The 16,925-nt window shown below is 41.4% G+C and overlaps 1 protein-coding gene across 1 annotated transcript in view; it reads right to left on the bottom strand.

The window, feature by feature from the left end:
* The window catches only part of PKP1 (plakophilin 1), an 86,197-nt gene that overhangs the window by 58,841 nt on the left and 10,431 nt on the right, over positions 1 to 16,925 (bottom strand). Inside the window, exon 2 of the mRNA XM_044674548.1 lies at positions 5,162 to 5,265. Coding sequence (XP_044530483.1) covers positions 5,162 to 5,265 — 104 coding nt within the window. The remainder of the gene's footprint in view (positions 1 to 5,161; positions 5,266 to 16,925) is intronic.

Below are 16,925 nucleotides of genomic sequence, written 5' to 3'. Positions count from 1 at the left end.
CAAATCCTTCCATCTTCTTGACTCGAATTTGACATGGTTCACCTACACTATGATGAAGCACATTGTAATGGCTAGAGAGCTGACCTCAAAACCAGGAAGATTTGGCTTTATGGCTTGTCTCTGCCATATCCTGACCACGTGACCCTGGGAAGAACACTTAACTACTTATGCTGAAAGTTGCAGAGAAAGTACTGACTGTCATTGTTAGAGGAAGTTTCCTCATGGAAAGATCCCCATATCAATGAATCACAGGTTTCGTTCCAATCCCGTTTCCCCTATGCCTCCATTGCAGACCTGACTATAAATTCATCAGACCCAGATATGCCCCTTGAAAATGTTCCCCTTCTTCCCCTCCCCACCACCAAAGATCTGAAGGCTCCTGGGCATCTATTTGTCTCTTCATTTAAGGAAAAATTCCAACCCTGGAGTTGGAGAAAACCACAAAATGGATCAACATTGGTCTCTAGCACACAATCTTTTATTTTTTTTTAACCCTTTCTGTCTTACTATTAAGTGTCAGTTCCAAAGCAGAAGAGTGGTCAAGGATAAGCAATTGAGGTTAAGTGAGTTGCCCAGAGTCACACAGCTAGGAAGTGTCTGAGGCCAGATTTGAACCTAGGACTCTAACCACTGAGCCACCTAGCTGCCCCAAGCACACTGTCTTCTGAATATTTTCTATCAGTCTGTCCTTTGAATCCAATCACAAATAAAACTATCTGGGAAAAAGGAATATTTTATTTTGGAAAAGTCTAGTGATTCAAACGGTTCTGACCCCACAATTCTTGTTCCCATTATCCTAAGTCTTAAAGTTGTCAGCTTTCATTCCCAGAAGTGGAGGTGTTTTTAGTTTGAAGCAGCTCTGCTCCCAGGGCCCAGCCTCAGCAATGAGTGTCAGGAGAACATCCTTTGACCAACAGGTATAAGTAAGAATTGCTATTTGTTAATAGGGTCAGAAAAAAATACTCTCCACTCTGTGACTCAATCCAGTGTCTGCAGAGCTTCTTTCTGGTCACTCTAAGGAAGCAGGAAGGGAAAAGAATGGACAAAGCAAGGGCTGCTCTGAGTCTGACCTGATCCCTCCGGAGGGGTGAATGCTATTTGAGTCAGCTCACCTATGAGTCAGAAGACACTTATTTAGCACCTACTATATACCAGCCACTATATTAATCACCAGGGCTACAAAAACTAAAACCAAAACCAAAAAAGATAGCCCTTGTTCTCTACCAACAAGCTACATACTAGATAAACAGGAAATAACTAAGAGAGAAAGTACTGGAATTAAGGAGAATTGGGAAAGACTTCTTGTAGAAGGTGGGATTTTAGCTGCAAGTCAGGAAGCAGTGAGAGCAAGAGCATTCCAGGCAAAAGGGACAGCCTGTGAAAATGCCCAGATTAGGAAGATTGAGTGTCCTGTTGAGGAACAGCAAGGGGATCAGTGTTACCAGAACACAAAATAGATTGTGGGGTGCAAGAGGAAGGAGACTAGAAAGGTAGGGGTGGAGTGTGAGCAATGGAAAGCTCTGAATGCCATACAGAGAATTCTACTTGAGGCCAGAGAGCAAAAAGTCATAATTTTATTATTAGAGCAATCCATAGAAAACATCAAAAAGCCTGACAGTAGAAATCTGAAGTTTAGAGAAGTGGAGAGACTAATCTTGGACCCCACAACTAGTCAGCATGGCAGCTGAGATTTAAACTCAGGTCAGTTATCTTTCTACTCTATTGTACCACCAGGACATATATATGAATCTATGAAGTCCATTCTGCTCAACAGACATCTGCCTTTCCCTAGGCATGGGATTTTATAAGATTGTAGTCTATATAAACTGCCAGAAATAAGCCTCTCATGCTAGCTGATTAATAAGCAGGTGAATCATACCCCCTTGCTCCTGTATTCAGGCCAGCACCGCCATTTTGTTTTAGCCAGTGGTTGGGAGATTGGAAGGAAAAATCTTCTTCTGAGCCAGGTATACCATCCATGGGAAAATCCCACAAGAACTTGATTAGCTCACCACCACAGATCTGTTACCTCTACTTCAGTTCACCTTCTCCTTAAGCCTGGCTTTTGTTTTGTTTTGTTTCTCCCAGCCCCTGACTGATTATATGTCTGGCTCCACTATCAAATTATTCCACTTCCTCTCTCCTCTGGCTCTTCCCCCCCCCCACCCCCCCCACCCAGTGTTGTATGTGTATCCAGCTCCTCCTCATTCCCATAGCCTCTCCTGAAGAGAGCAGAGATGGAACATGCCCCAGCAGTAGTCCTGGGTGAGTAATGTCTGAAGTCCCGCCAGGTAAGAAGGAAAAAAGAAGGGATGGGCTTTGGGAGGGCGGTGGGTGGGGAAGGGATTTTAACTGGTTGTCATAAAGGGAGGGATAGACCTGGCAGGGGACATATTTGCAGACAAGGCAAAAAGATAACACAGTACCCCCAGTGTTTCTTCCTACAAAAATACTAGCGATCGTCTCGCCTACTTGCAATGACAACTCCAAGGCTTTATTTATGGAATCAGCTATGAATGTGCCCATAGAAATTTTTCACTACAAGAGTCCCTGAGTCAGAGACCTGACCAATCAACAGGATGAGTGACCCAGAGACAGCCAAAACCAATCTGACTATATTAAAGAGTTTCTGCCCCAACCCTTAACACCTCTGTGATTCACTAAATTATCAGCTCTCTTCAGGCATGGCCTCATGGGACTGCAATTGGGCTAAGAATGCTTGGTACGAAAGAAAACCCAGGATCCAAAGAAAAGCAGACACCTGGTTAGCATGGAGGATACAGCTGCCCTGGAGAAGGACTGGTATTCTGGATCAGTGGGTGGATGTTAAGGGATCTTGCTCCTGGAATCTAACCCACCACAACAAACCTTTATCAGTAGTTGTTCCTCATCCTTCTTTGTTCTGAATCTGTATCATACTCTGACAAATACAAGCTTCAAACCATAGAATCATTCCCAAATAAAAAAGAAGTTTATTTAGCTTGTCTCCTTGCCTCCAGGATTACAATTAATCCACTATAGATGGGAGTTATTTTGGTTTCTTAAAGATCTCTCAAGAAGGAGGCAGCTAGGTAGACTGAAAGCCAGACCTAGTGATGAGAGGTCCTGAATATAAATCTGAGCTCAGACACTTTCTAACTTTGTGACCCTGAGCATGTAACTTCCTTTGCCTAGCCTTTACCATCTTTTGCCTTGGAACCAATACACAGTATTAATTCTAAGACAGAAGCTAAGGGTTTTAAAAAATCCCTCAAGGAGAATTCTGCAGCCTTCCTCTGTGACCTATTCCCCTACAATCTACATCATTATTAAATTGTACATCTTTATGTGGACCTAAATCCCTTATGGTGTACCATCAACTCATTTTATCTTGTTCTGTCTTCAGTAAAAATGAAGAACCATTGGCCATCCTTCTTTGGTGAAGATGAAGAATCACTGGCCATCTTTTCTCAATGAAGATGAAGAACAATTGACCATCCTTCCTCAGTGAAGATGAACGATGATTGGCTACCTTTGCTAGGGCCAGCCAAGGTCAGATTTGTAAACCATCTCTTAGCCATGAGGGAGGCTTCTGACAGTGGTGTGTATATATGTATGTATGTGTACATATGTATATATACACATATAAAAAATAGAGTAGTGAGAGATGAGAAATGGGCTGGCTAATCAGTAGGATAAAGAAATAAATTTGCCGCTGAACTTTATTCCACTCCTCAGCCCTTGTCCTACAGCCATACAGAAAAAGATATTCTCTGCAATCACCTCCAAGAGGAATTCAGGAAGGAAGGAATCAAACCAAATAAATAGATATCTCAATATAGCCATACTTCTCCATTCCACCCTTATCTATATATATCACAGGAGATGAGCAAGACTTCTATTCTATATGAAAATATGTTTTGCATGATTACACATGTATAACCTATATCAAACTGCTTACCATCTCAGGAAACAGAGAAGGGAGGAAGGAAGAGAATTTGGAACTCAAAAAAAATTTTTAAAGCAAATGTTAAAAATTATTTTTACATGTAATTGGGGGAAAGTTTTTTTTTTAAATTTAAATACTTCCACAGAAGAGAAGGATGAAACAAATTCTGTGTCATGAGCCACAGGGGGAAAAAAACCTTCTAAGGTGCCTGATATGCCCTATAAATATGAGTATATAGTCCCTTAAGCTTTTTGAAAGGATCCACTCTGGACACATGTACCTAAAGCCCCCATGATAAAGTAGAAAGAACACTACTATATCTGGAGTCAGGGGCCCAAGTTCAAATACCAGCTTGATTATTTAATATTTGTGTAGCTTTGAGGGAGTTTCTTCAGTTCTCTGGGGCTCTGTTCCCTCATCTAGAAAATTAGGGTGTAGTTTCCTTCTTGCTTTAAGTTCTACGATCCTAAATTTCTGACATTAAAAGAGACTAATATGGAAGCCAAACAAGATCTAAGAATTCTTACATGACTGATACTTGTCTAGCTTGATGGGGTTGATAAGTCACTTCTCTGTCTCATTTTCCTCATCTATAAAATGAGAGATTTAGACTAGACATCTATTAGGACCCTTCCACGTCTAGTGATCTGTTATTATGTCTCTACTTGGAATTGTTCCATTAACTGACCTGAAGAGAATAAATTGCTTCCAGATCCCACCCTACTAGAAAAATCTGAAGAGAATAGAGACATAGATAAAAGATTTCTGGGAGACATTCACTAATCATCATCTAAGGTATTGAGAAATAGCAGGCTGACACAGAAACAGGAGGCAGGCTCTCCATTTAAAAAAAAAAAAAAGCTATAAGGGGCAGCTAGGTAGCACAGCAAATAGAGAATCAGACCTGGAGCTGGGTAGACCTGGGTTCATATCTGACCTCAGATACTACCTAGCTGTGTAACCCTGGGCAAGTCATTTTATCCTGATTGCCTAGTTCTTGCTGCCCTTCTGTTTTATAACTGGTACTAAGACAGAAAGTAAGGTGTTTTTTTTAAGCTATGAAATAATGAGGAGGTGACTGGTGGGACAGGTATTATGATTTGTGTACTCCTGCCATTTTGAGGCTCACCCCAAACAATTGTAACCACATCCCCATACACATCAACCCTTCACATTTGTAATTTAATCACCTTAAAAACTCTTGGTTTTTTAAAACCAAAGTGAGCTCCTTACCGGATATCCCCATGAGCCATTGCCTGCCTGGAATCTGGAGTAATAGGTACTCCGAGAGGTGGTCCCATAGTTGTAATTGTCAGCCAAGCCATCATACATGGAACCTGGAAAACAAAGGCACAACATTAAGAAGAACAACTCACTCATTTGTTACTGATGGCCAGTTACATCAGTTACCTCCTTATGGACTCGTGGACTGTTTTCTCTAAGGTCATTCTCATTTTATGCACCAGGAAATCCCAAAGAAAGACACAACAGAGGAAATATATTTGGCAACTTCATAGAGGAGGCTGGAGAAGAGATCATCAATTAATAGTTCTCATATTCTTTTTTAGATTTAATAAGCACTTACTAAGCACCTGCTGTGTGCCAGGCACTGTGCCAAGAGCTTTACAAAAATTTCATTTAATCCTCATAACAACCCTGAGAGGTAAGCGTTATTCTTATCTCTATCCCATAGATAAGTAAACTGAGGCAAACAGCTGTTGAGTGACTTGCTCAGTCACTTAGCTAGAATGGGCAAGGCCAGATTTCAACTCAAGTTTTCCTGAATTCAAGTCTAGGAATCTGTCCATAGTTCCTCTTTCATCATCTTCAGGAAATATTTCCTAAGCAGCCATTATGTGCAAGACACTAAACAGAGAACTCTAAAGTAAAGACAATAAAGAAATACAAGTTAAACAAGAAAAAAAAATTCCTGACTGGAAGGATTATTTTAACATTCCAAAGAAGGAGCAGAAATTTAGATAAATCCTTTGCCCTCCCACCCCCCACCCCCAATAAAAGAACTGGCCTGGAATGACTGAAAGATACCAGAAGGTCCTTCTAGCCTGAGGAATAGACATCTCTCTGCAAGACTGAATCTCCTATATTGAACTGGCAGGACTTTTTACTCAGCCTGATACTGGTGATAGGGTGTGGCAGGGATGGGGGGGGGGTGCCCATTAGCTGGAGCCAGGACTCCTGGGTCAGATTCCCATGTTGGTCCTGACTCTGTAGGTGACACAGATAATATCTGTATCAGTTCTTCTATTGGCTGGAGATGTTGCCCAAAGGCTCTGAGAGACTGAACCAAAGTTTCAGCCTGTAAAATGAGGGGTGTAGTTCATACAAAATAATGGACTTAATACAGAAGATTACAAAAAATTCTCCTGCTGCTTTTGAAGGAAGTTCTCCAAGATCAGATATCCCAAAGCAGTTCTGGCTTATTAGAGTCAAGGTCTCGGAGGCTGGCCTCCTGGTTTCCAATCTCAAAGCCACCCCCCACCAAGTCATTGGGTGACCTTCTGCCAATCCCTTCATCTCTCAGGTCTTCTAGTTGATGAATTAAGTACAATGTCTACCTCAAAGGGCTCTGCTAAGGATTAATTAATGTTTTCAGGGTGCTTGGAGATCTACAAATGAATAGTTCTTTAGAAGGGTAGAGCCTCATGAGGGTTATTTCTGGGCCAAGTTTGAATCATAGAAAGGAGAGTTAAAACCTGCCAACTTGGTGACATCAGCTCACTCTTCTCCTCCCTACGTGGGACCACCCCTACCCAAAGCATCTCTCCTGCTTCTGAATTCCCAACATATTCAATCTGTAGCAGGTGAGCATTATGTTTTGCTCTGTATTGTTAAGTTGGGATTCATACAGGTTATAGATTAGGCTTATCCACAAAAGCCATCTACTCCAAACCCCTCATTTGTCAAGAGATCCAGAGAGATTAAGTGGTTTACCCATGGCCCCACAGGTAATGTCAATGGCAGGATTTGAATCCAGGTTCTCTGACTCCACTGTCACTGGACGATGCTACTTCCCTGATGCCTTTTCTCCCAAACTGTAATGTCATTGCAAACAAGGAGCATGCCTTGTAATTCCTTGTATCCTTCACAAAGTTATACCCGTAGTAGATGGTCATTTATTATGTTTGATTTGTTGATTGAAACTTGGACCAGGGAGAGATATAGGCATTCCTACAAGGGGAAAAATGTGCCTTTTGGGGATATATGTGCCTTTTGTCTCTAAAGGAGACTCTGGTATCTGAAACCCATTCCTCTCCCCTCTAGCCATGAGGGGAGATATTCCTATTCAGTGAAATCTGCCCATCTATACCCCTTACGTCCTTCCAGGAGGATCTCAAAAGTCTAAAACCTAGAGGATCATTTTAACATTCCAAGGAAGTAACAGACACTTAGGTAACTCATTTGCTAACCAGAAAGAGGTGGCCTGAAAGGGCCCTATGACACCAGAGCCCCCATGTAGCCCAAGGAACAGGCAACATCTTTTCAACTTTTCCTAAAATCCCAACTGTTAGTGCCTAGCCACTGAAAAATTGCCTAGGCATTATTTTATATATTTCTTTTTTTTTCTTTTTTAAACCCTTAAACTTCTGTGTATTTGACTTATAGGTGGAAGAGTGGTAAGGGTAGGCAATGGGGGTCAAGTGACTTGCCCAGGGTCACACAGCTGGGAAGTGTCTGAGGCCGGATTTGAACCCAGGACCTCCCGTCTCTAGGCCTGGCTCTCAATCCACTGAGCTACCCAGCTGCCCCCTTTATATATTTCTAAACATACATGTTAGCTCTCCTTTTTGAATGTAAGCTCATTGAGGGCCAATACTATTTCATTTTTTTGTCTTTGTAGAATAATGTCTAAGTGAGCATAAGAGAAGAAGAGTTAGTTTGGAAAGAGACGGTTGTACAACTGGATAATCAGGTCAGGAATCCATACCCCTCATCTATTCACTAAAGAGATGGTCAATCAGCTTCTAAGAGAAAGAGCTAGCCTTCAGCTCAGGTCAGTCGGCCTTTGAAAGCATTAGGAAGTATCCTTCTATTCACTACTCCCCTTCTCTCATTCTATGGTCCAACCAAAAGGGTCTTACTAATCTTCACCCACAACACATTGCCCAAGATCACGTCCATGATCTTGTACCTGCTGTCCACCATATTTTGAATATGCTTTCTCCCAATCTTTCCCTTTAACAGTCCCTTCACGTCCTTCCAAGATCACTGAAAGCGTAACCTTCCTCAAGAGACCTTTCCTAATTCTTAATTCCTAGCACTTCCTCACTTCCCAATTCCCTCTGATTTATTTTACATGTTATTTGTAGATGTACATGTTGGTTCTCCTACTAAATATAAGCTCAATGAGGACAGGGAGGGATTACATTTTTGTCTTTGTGTCCTAGAAGGCAATGTCTAGTACAATAGGTGCCCAATGAATGCTTGTTGGCTGAGTGCTCATTGTATAGCAGTTTCCAGTCCAAGTTCTGCAATTAGAAAGCATATTGGGCAGCAAGGTGGTACAGTGGATAAGAGTACTAGACCGGGAGACAGGAAGTCCTGAATTCAAAATTGACCTGAAACACTGAGTGACCCTGGGCAAGTCATTCAACCTCTGTTTGCCTCAGTTTCCTTATCTGTAAATGGGGGATAATAATAAGGCTCTTGTAAGGATCAAGTGAGATAATAATTGTAAAGCTCTTAGCACAGTGCTTGGCTTATAGTAAACGCTATGTAAATATTATTATTGTTGGTATTGGTATTCATAGACTTTAACGAGATGGAAGGGATCTTGAAGATTATATAGCCCAACTATCTCATTTTAGAGTTGTATAAATTCCTAGGAGGAAAAGTGACTTGCCCAAGGTCACTTGGGTCTCTTGCCTTCTAGTTCCCTACTCTTTCTAATATGTCATATCAGTTTGTCATATGACCTTGGGCAAGTAATATTACCTACATGAGCATCAGCTTCCTCTGTAAAATGAAGGAGTTTGATTAGATGAGCCTTGAAGTCCTTTCTAGCTCTCTCTTTAAGACAGTGGTATTCAGGAATGCCTGAATGTGATGGTTGGGGTGGCAAGGGAATGGAGAAAAGGGTGGAGAGTTGTAGGACTGATGCTTCTATCTTCTTTCTCCTACCCTTCAGTAATATCACAAAAATTACCATCAGTCCCTGGAAACTCTCACTCCCATAAACCACTTAACTCTAATAAACTCTTCTCCTGTGTAGCAGTCAGAAGTAGTGGGCATCATGAGGACTGCTTAGCCTACCCAGTTCCTGAGACTTAGACTCAACCTGAAGCCTTATGACTCCTAGATCTCCCTGTCTCACACTGGAGCATCCCCTGGAAAGGGTGAGAAGAGATGAAGGCCAGGGGTGGCTCCTGTTAGATTCTGGACTTTTGTTGGATCAAGTCTCCAGAAGAATAACAATGGATGATAGTCTTCTTTCAGTTGCCTTCCCTTTGTCCTTCTGGCAGCTTCCATGATACCCACCAAGGCTTGGCAGGCTAAACATTTGGCTTGGCTCATATACTGTGTAGTCAGTTCTCTGCCAAGGAGCAGGTAGGGGTCAGCCAGCCACTCTTTGGATGGAAAAATTTCAGTGTCAACAAGCGTACAACTCCACTGCACCCCACAGGTACTCTCTTCAGGCCAAGAGAAGCCAGTAGTCCAAGACTCTTGGGCCGTGATGATTTCCCATTGAAGTTCTCCCTCTCTGAAGGGAATCTGTCATTAGAAGTTGATGATAGCATCCCCTTCCCTAGAAGTCCTCCACAAACAAACATCTCCCCCCACCATTAATACATACATGCCTGCAACTTAATTCCTGCCCTTGTTCCTCAACAATATATACACACAGAAACAAATAAGGAAGGGCCAAGACTGTGGGCATAATTAGGACTGGTATAGACCTTTATGTTTCTATCTCCTGCTTCCATCCTTTCCCCAGGCTCCATGATGATCACATCACCTCTTCTCACCTCTGCCTCTTAGAAATCCCAGCTTCCTTCCACTCTGCTTAAATGAAACTTCCTATCAGAAATTTTTCCTGATTTCTCCAATTGTTTGCATTGCCCATATGCATTTTGTACCTACTTATCTATGTATATATTGTTCCTCTAAAGTGGAAGGTAAGCTCCTTAAGGGGAGAGGACATTTCTTTCTTTCTTTTTTTTTTTTCTTTTTTAAAGTCTTACCTTCTGTCTTAGAATCAATACTGAGTATAGGTTCTAAGGCAGAAGAGTGGTAAGGGCTAGGCAATGGGAATTAAGTGACTTGCCCAAGGTCACACAGCTGGGAAGTGTCTGAAGTTCTCTATGTCTGACTTTCTATCCACTAAACCAGATAACTGTCCCAAAGTTTTCATTTTTGACTTTGCATGCCCAGGCCCCAGCACACAAAAGATATTTCAAAAATATGTGTGTAATAGAATTAATGACCACCCTGTGAGGTTGACAGCATCAGCACCTCCATTTTACAGATGAGGAATCTGAGGTTTAAGACATAAATATATTTGCTTGAGGTCACAAAGCTAATTGGTGGAAAAGAAAGAACAAAAACCCAGGTCTCCTGGCTTCTAGTTCAGTGGTCTTCCCACTATATCCCACTGACTCTCACTTAAAGTACAGCGATCCCAATGCCAACCCACCCTTCCATGCCAGCTGCAGTGAGAATCAGAAGATCTGAATCCAAATACTGTATATTGCTTGGCCTCAATTTCCTTACCTGTAAAATGGAGAGACTGGATTAAGGTCCTTTCTAGCTCTAAATTGGTAGATATGACCTCGCTAAATGAAATCATTCTTTGGGCCTTGGTACCAGTCCTTACTTTGAACAAGAAACTTTACTGCTGGTCTTTTTCCTTAAGCACCCACCCCCCACAGCATTCTTTAGAGTACAACCAAGGAAGGAACTAAATACATTTTCCAGGGTCTGGTGATGATAGGGTTAATCTTGGTACACTGTGACACTTGACATGGTTCAGCTAGTCAATAAGCAATAATTAATCACTCACCACGGGCAAGTTGCATGGCCAACCCAACCCTGAGGAATCTCTTGGTTCTGAGCTTGAGCCATCCCACTGGGCAGGATATCCGAAATGATCTCTCCCTCCTGTTTAAGAACCTAGAAAAGAGTCTGTTTTCCCATAGACCTGCGCCCTGTGCCTGAAAGCTGGGGCAGAGGGGGAGAGGGAAAGGAAGGAGGCTGACTGAGCCTGAGCTTGAGCTCTTCTGCTAGTGGTGACTCCATCTCTCAACTTTCCCTTCTGTCTCACAAGACTTTCCTCTTTACTTTGGCAGACTCCCAGAGGTGGGAATGTTTCCTGATCAACCACTGGATGGCTGGATGGCTGAGAAACAAGCTGGTCTTACAGGGAAGGAACAAAGACTCTCTCTCCTCTATCCCAACCCTTCCCAGTAGCCACCAGTCCTTAAGGGGCCTTGGCCACCTCATTTATCAATTCTCTGCCTCAAAAGAAAGCCCTAAATGGTCCAAAAGGAGCACACACTTGTTGATGTTGTATTGGTAGAAAGATCACCAAGCCTGGATTCAGGAGACCCAGGTTCAAGTCATCATGCAATTTGACTATTTACTGGCTGTGTGATCCTAGGTGAATCCTTTCGCCTCAGTGTACTTATCTCTAAAATGGGAGCTAAAAGGCAGAATGAGACATACATCTTGGCATATGGCCAATATGAGAATTGACTTTGTTTGACTTTCTTTTTCTTTGCTTTTTTTTTTTCAGCTGAGATGGGGAGAGGAGGGAGATAGAGAAGATATATGCTTATTAATTGAAAAAAATTGTATTTTACAAAGAGAGGTTACAATAGTTGTACTAGAATGCTTTCTTTTTAAACTCTTACCTTCCACCTTAGAATCAAATCTACTATGTATTGGTTCTAAGGCAAAAGAGCGATAAGAGGTAGGCAATGAGGGTTAAATGACTTTCCCAGGGTCACAAAGCTGGGAAATGCCATCTAACTGCCCCCAGAATGTTTTTTTTTTTTTAATTTTAATCCTTCAGTACTTCTAAAACAAAGCAGCAGGAACTGGAATGAATTTTGTTGATTTTGGCAAACAAAGAACAACAAAAAATCAAGTAAAATAATGGGCATGGGGGCAGCTGGGTGGCTCAGTGGATTGAGAGTCAGGCCCAGAGACCTGAGGTCCTAGTTTCAAATATGACCTCAGACACTTCCTTGCTGTGTGACCTTGGGCAAGTCACTTAAGCCCCATTGCCTAGCCCTTAACACTCTTCTGCCTTAGAACCAATACATCCTATTGATTCTAAGATGGAAGGTAAGGGTTTAAAAATAAATAAAATAAAATAATGGGTAAAATAGTATTCAGATGAACTCCATTTGGGAAGTACATGAATTTATTTTTAGTATTTAGCCTACAGAATTGATTAAATAAATGTAAAGAAAACAGAAGATAAAAACACAACAGAATAAAAAAAGAAACAATACATTAAAGGTCTTTTAAAAAATTTCAGGGTTTTAATAATAAGATTGGAATAATAATCCCTGGAGTCAGGAAGACTCATCTTACTAGCCTCAGACACTTATTTCGCTGGGTGACCCTGGGCAAGTCATTTAATCCATTTTCCTCATCTATAAAGTGAGTTGAAGAGGGAAATGGCAAACCTCTCCAGTATCTCTGCCAAGAAAACCCTAAATGGAGCCATGATTGAAAAATGACCAAACACCAACAATAACAAAGATGGCAAGTCTCGAGGAGGGGATACACTGCATCCTCAAATTTAGTTAGGGTCTTTTTAGATCTCAATTTCCTCTTTCCAACTCCCTGATTACCACTATATTCTTCATTCATCCTATATTATCTGAGAGGGTTGCCTTAATTCACATAATGAGATCTCTCCCTGTCTGTTAGACATTGAACATTCTAGCTCAGCTAGCTCAGAAGGAATATTCAGGAAATTCAGTTTTAAATTTCAATACAGAATGATTATTTGTTTTAGAATTGTCACCCAGAAAACATCTAATTTTGGTACTACAGTGAGGGGGGGGGGAAACCACTGAATTTAGAGTCAGAGAACATGGGTTCAAATCCTGGCTCAGCTACACTTACTAGCTGTGTGACCTTAAGCAATTTGTTTCATTTCTCTGAGTTTCAGGTGGTGGCGGTTTTGTTTTTTTATCTAGAAAGTAAAACAATAGGAGAAGATGACTTGTGAAATCCCTTGTAGTTTTCGATCTAGCTTTCGACCCTAGCCTGGTCTACACCACCTGTAAGCAGACTCCTAGACTAACACAGACAGAGAAGTTTCCCTTCCCACTCATAAGCTAATACTCACTTAGCTTATACCATAGTAACATGTAATGTAGCGCTGTAGAGTGGGAAAATAAAACCCGTAGACCCTGCATTTTGAGGCAGAAGACCAGGTATGATTTATCAGCCCCCATTACACTATTAAGTGGTCTTGTTTTAATGTTTTCAGGAAGCTCCTTTTTTTAGGGGCAAGAGGAGTTGTTTAAGTATATAATATGTGACTTTAGCAAGTCTTCTAATTATCTCTGGACTTCAGATTCATTATTTGTAAAATGACATTGGACAGCCAAAATTCTTTTCATCTCTGAATCTGTTAGTCCCTGATCTTCATCTGTAGCTAGTGTCCACTAGCTATACTTTCTGGGCTTGCCCCAGGATAAAATCAGTGGATAGTGAAATTCCAATCAAAACTACAGAATCTGAGCTTCTCTGTGTTTGGGACATGCTCCCAAGAAGCCTTCATGCCCAGTTTGTCTAATCTGGAGCCCTTGCTATTTTTCCTAACACATGGTGGTATTGGTGGTAAACCTCCTTTAACTGGGGAGACTGATCTAGTAACTCTCTTTTCTTATTTTCTCCTTCAGATGTTCTTTTTCTGCCATTTTTATCTGCTGCATCCAGAAGACAAAGATTCCAGTTCACCCAAGGGAGGATGCCATGAACTGAGCTAATGAGAGGGGAAACTTTTCCTTCCCTTGCTCCATTTATTTTATCTTGACTCAGAGAATGGACCTGGGAGAAGTTATTTGTATTCTGTGTGGTCTGTCCTCACCTTCAGGTGCTGGAAGTGATCCCCATGAGACCCAGAGTTTGAGCCATCGAGATCTTGGAGCCTGGATTACAGACAGAGTTGGTGCAGCCAACCACACCAGCATGGAAATCCTGAGAAACTAGGATGCCTGGGACTCCAACACCAGAAGGTGAGATAGGAATTTGACCTAGGGAAATCTAGATGAGCCATGAAACCAATTCCTCCTTAGAAACTGATGAGTAAAAAGGTAAAACCTAGTAAAACTGGCCTTTAGGTGGTGGGGTCTGGATGGACTTGTACTAAAGTACTCACCAAAACTCACTGGGGATCTCAGATTTTCCTGGGGATGAAGAGGGGCAATGCATACTATGGGTAAGCACCTTGTCTTTCAGCCCCATCTCTAAGTACAAAAGATAACTTGGGGAGGAGGGACTGGTGTTGGATATAAGTCCAGATCTCTCTAGCGACACAAGCTATTTCTGAAACAAAAGTTGCCGTCTCCCCCTAACATGATTAGAGAATAACTTCCTGGGTATATATTATCAGTCCCCATCATACTGTTAACTGGTTTTGCTTCAATATTTTCAGGGAAGGCCCATTTTTGGAGGGATAAGGGGAGTTGTTTTAAGTATTGACTGGAAATTTTCTGTTGGGTTAAAAGCAAAGTTTCAAAATAAAAAAATAAAGAATCATATTTGGTTTTAAACTTTTGCCTTCTGTCTTAGAATCTATACTAAGCATTGGTTTCAGGGCAGAAGAGTGGTAAATTAGGCAATTGGGATTAAGTGATTTGTCCAAGGCCATATAGTTAGAAAATATCTGAGGCCACATTTGAACTCAGGACCTCCCATCTCTAGGTCTGGCTCTCTATCCACTGAGCCACCTAGCTACCCACCCCACCCCTAGAATTATTTATATAAGAATCTATAAGAATATCAAATCCTTTGATAGCATGTTTGAAAATAACATAGAAATGAAAGTGGAATACTGGAATTTGCACTGGGGTTGGAGTCAGAGGACCAGGGCACAAATCCCAGATCTACTTTCTATTTTTTTAAAGCCTTTACCTTCTGACCTAGTAACAACTCTAAGACAAGGGCGAGGGCTAGGCAAGTGGGGTTAAGTGACTTACCCAGGGTCACACAACGAGGAAGTGTCAGACTTGAACTCAGGTCCTCCTGCTTCCAAGCCTGGCACTCCAACCACTGTGCCACCTAGCTGCTCTTCAGCCACTTTCTAGTTATGTGACCATGGGAAAGTCATTCAACTTCTCTGGACCTCAACTTACTTATTTGTAAAATGAGGGGATTCTAAGGTCTTTTCTAGTCCTAAGTCTATTATTCTACAAGTTCTTTAAATAGCCACCTCTTAGAAAACTCATCTCCTCAACAATGCAATCCCTAATTAACTTCACTAGTTGCAATCACAGTGTGATCCCATCTCTCCATAGGACTTGCATTCCTAGGTTGTAGCAGACATGCACTTGCACCTTTGCCATTTGTCTGTGTACAAAACATACATCTCTCATTCTTCAGAGAGTTCTCTGAGATCAAGAACTATGTTTTCTTCTTTTCTTTGGACCTTTCCATCCAGTGCAGGATTCTATCCACAGAAGGAGCTCAGGACAGACAGATGACTGACAAGTCCAGCACTTTATCCATTTTTCACTTATTCAAGTGGAAAGGGCCACGAGACTGAATTTTCCCTTTTGAACGATGGGAGCACAGTGAGATTCCCAGAGGCTACAGTGTAAGAAGGAAGAGAAATCATAACTGGTTTTCCCCAAGGCTGCTCCCCTGTGATAAGTTCTAGATCTCAATGGAAGAAGAGGATGAGTAAGAGTATAGAGAACCTACTCAGTTCATCTCACAGAAACTGTGCCCAGTGGCATGCCTTCTATGGCATCTACTAGTGCATAAACCATAGTTTGCAAACTGACAAGGTAGGGCAATTTTCATTAAAATGAGTGATTAGACCTAGTTATGTGCCCTGCACTTTATCTAGTTGAGAATATCTCCAATTACCCCTTAGATTTCCAAATTCAATAACAAAATTTTACATATACAGATATATTATAGCAAAATAAATAAGGTAAAACTGTACCTCACTTCCCTGCTCCCCTAATCTTAGGAAACAGAGTCTGTGCTCTGTCCCCAAATTATTCTTATTTCCCAGCCACTCCTTTTGCAAGATGACTTCAGCTCTGGAATTCATACCTCATCAGTACCCTCTGCCCTTGGGGCCTCTCCCTTTGAAGGGCAGGTAGAGAGCTCCTCCCAAAACCTCCATTACAGGAAGCCACCTAGTTCAACCATTTCTTACTTTTCCACCCTGCTGCTCTTTTCTAGAGTCTTCCAATCTGCCCCAGGAACCTTTTTTTATCCTTCAAGATAATTTCATCTAATCAACTAGTGGAGATTCAGAATTTAAAACTACACTAGTAGCAAAACTGACTCAAAACCCAACAAGACTGTTGAGTGACTATGAAACATCATTACCCATAAGCTGCATCCCCTTGATGCATCCAACAAAAGAAGAATATCCTGTGTTCTAGGTATAGCAAAACTTTCTTAGCTCCCATGAAAATGGTGGCACTTCTAAGAAGATGGATGAAATTTTCTAAAGGATGATGGAGAAATTGGGACATATGTACATTTCCTTATGACTCATCCTCTTTTGCCTCCAACCTTAAAAATAAGTCAATTCTCAGCCTCTACCACAAGCATTCATTCACTTCCTCTTGACCAAAACTTGTCACTCCCATCTTTCAAATACCTTCTCAGAAATCAGCTTCTCCAGAAAATCCTCCAGACAAACCCTATCCACCTCAAGTCACCACTATCCTTTTAGGTAATACTAGAGCTTGGTACAACTGTTGCACTGTATATTTGTTTATACATTTTTGGCATGTGCTTATATATATATATATATTTATATATATATATATAT

This window comes from Gracilinanus agilis, chromosome 4 (assembly GCF_016433145.1).
Source record: "Gracilinanus agilis isolate LMUSP501 chromosome 4, AgileGrace, whole genome shotgun sequence".
Classification (NCBI taxonomy): domain Eukaryota; kingdom Metazoa; phylum Chordata; class Mammalia; order Didelphimorphia; family Didelphidae; genus Gracilinanus; species Gracilinanus agilis.
Note: the sequence above shows the minus strand (reverse complement) of the source record. Positions and strands in the feature narration are given on the sequence as shown.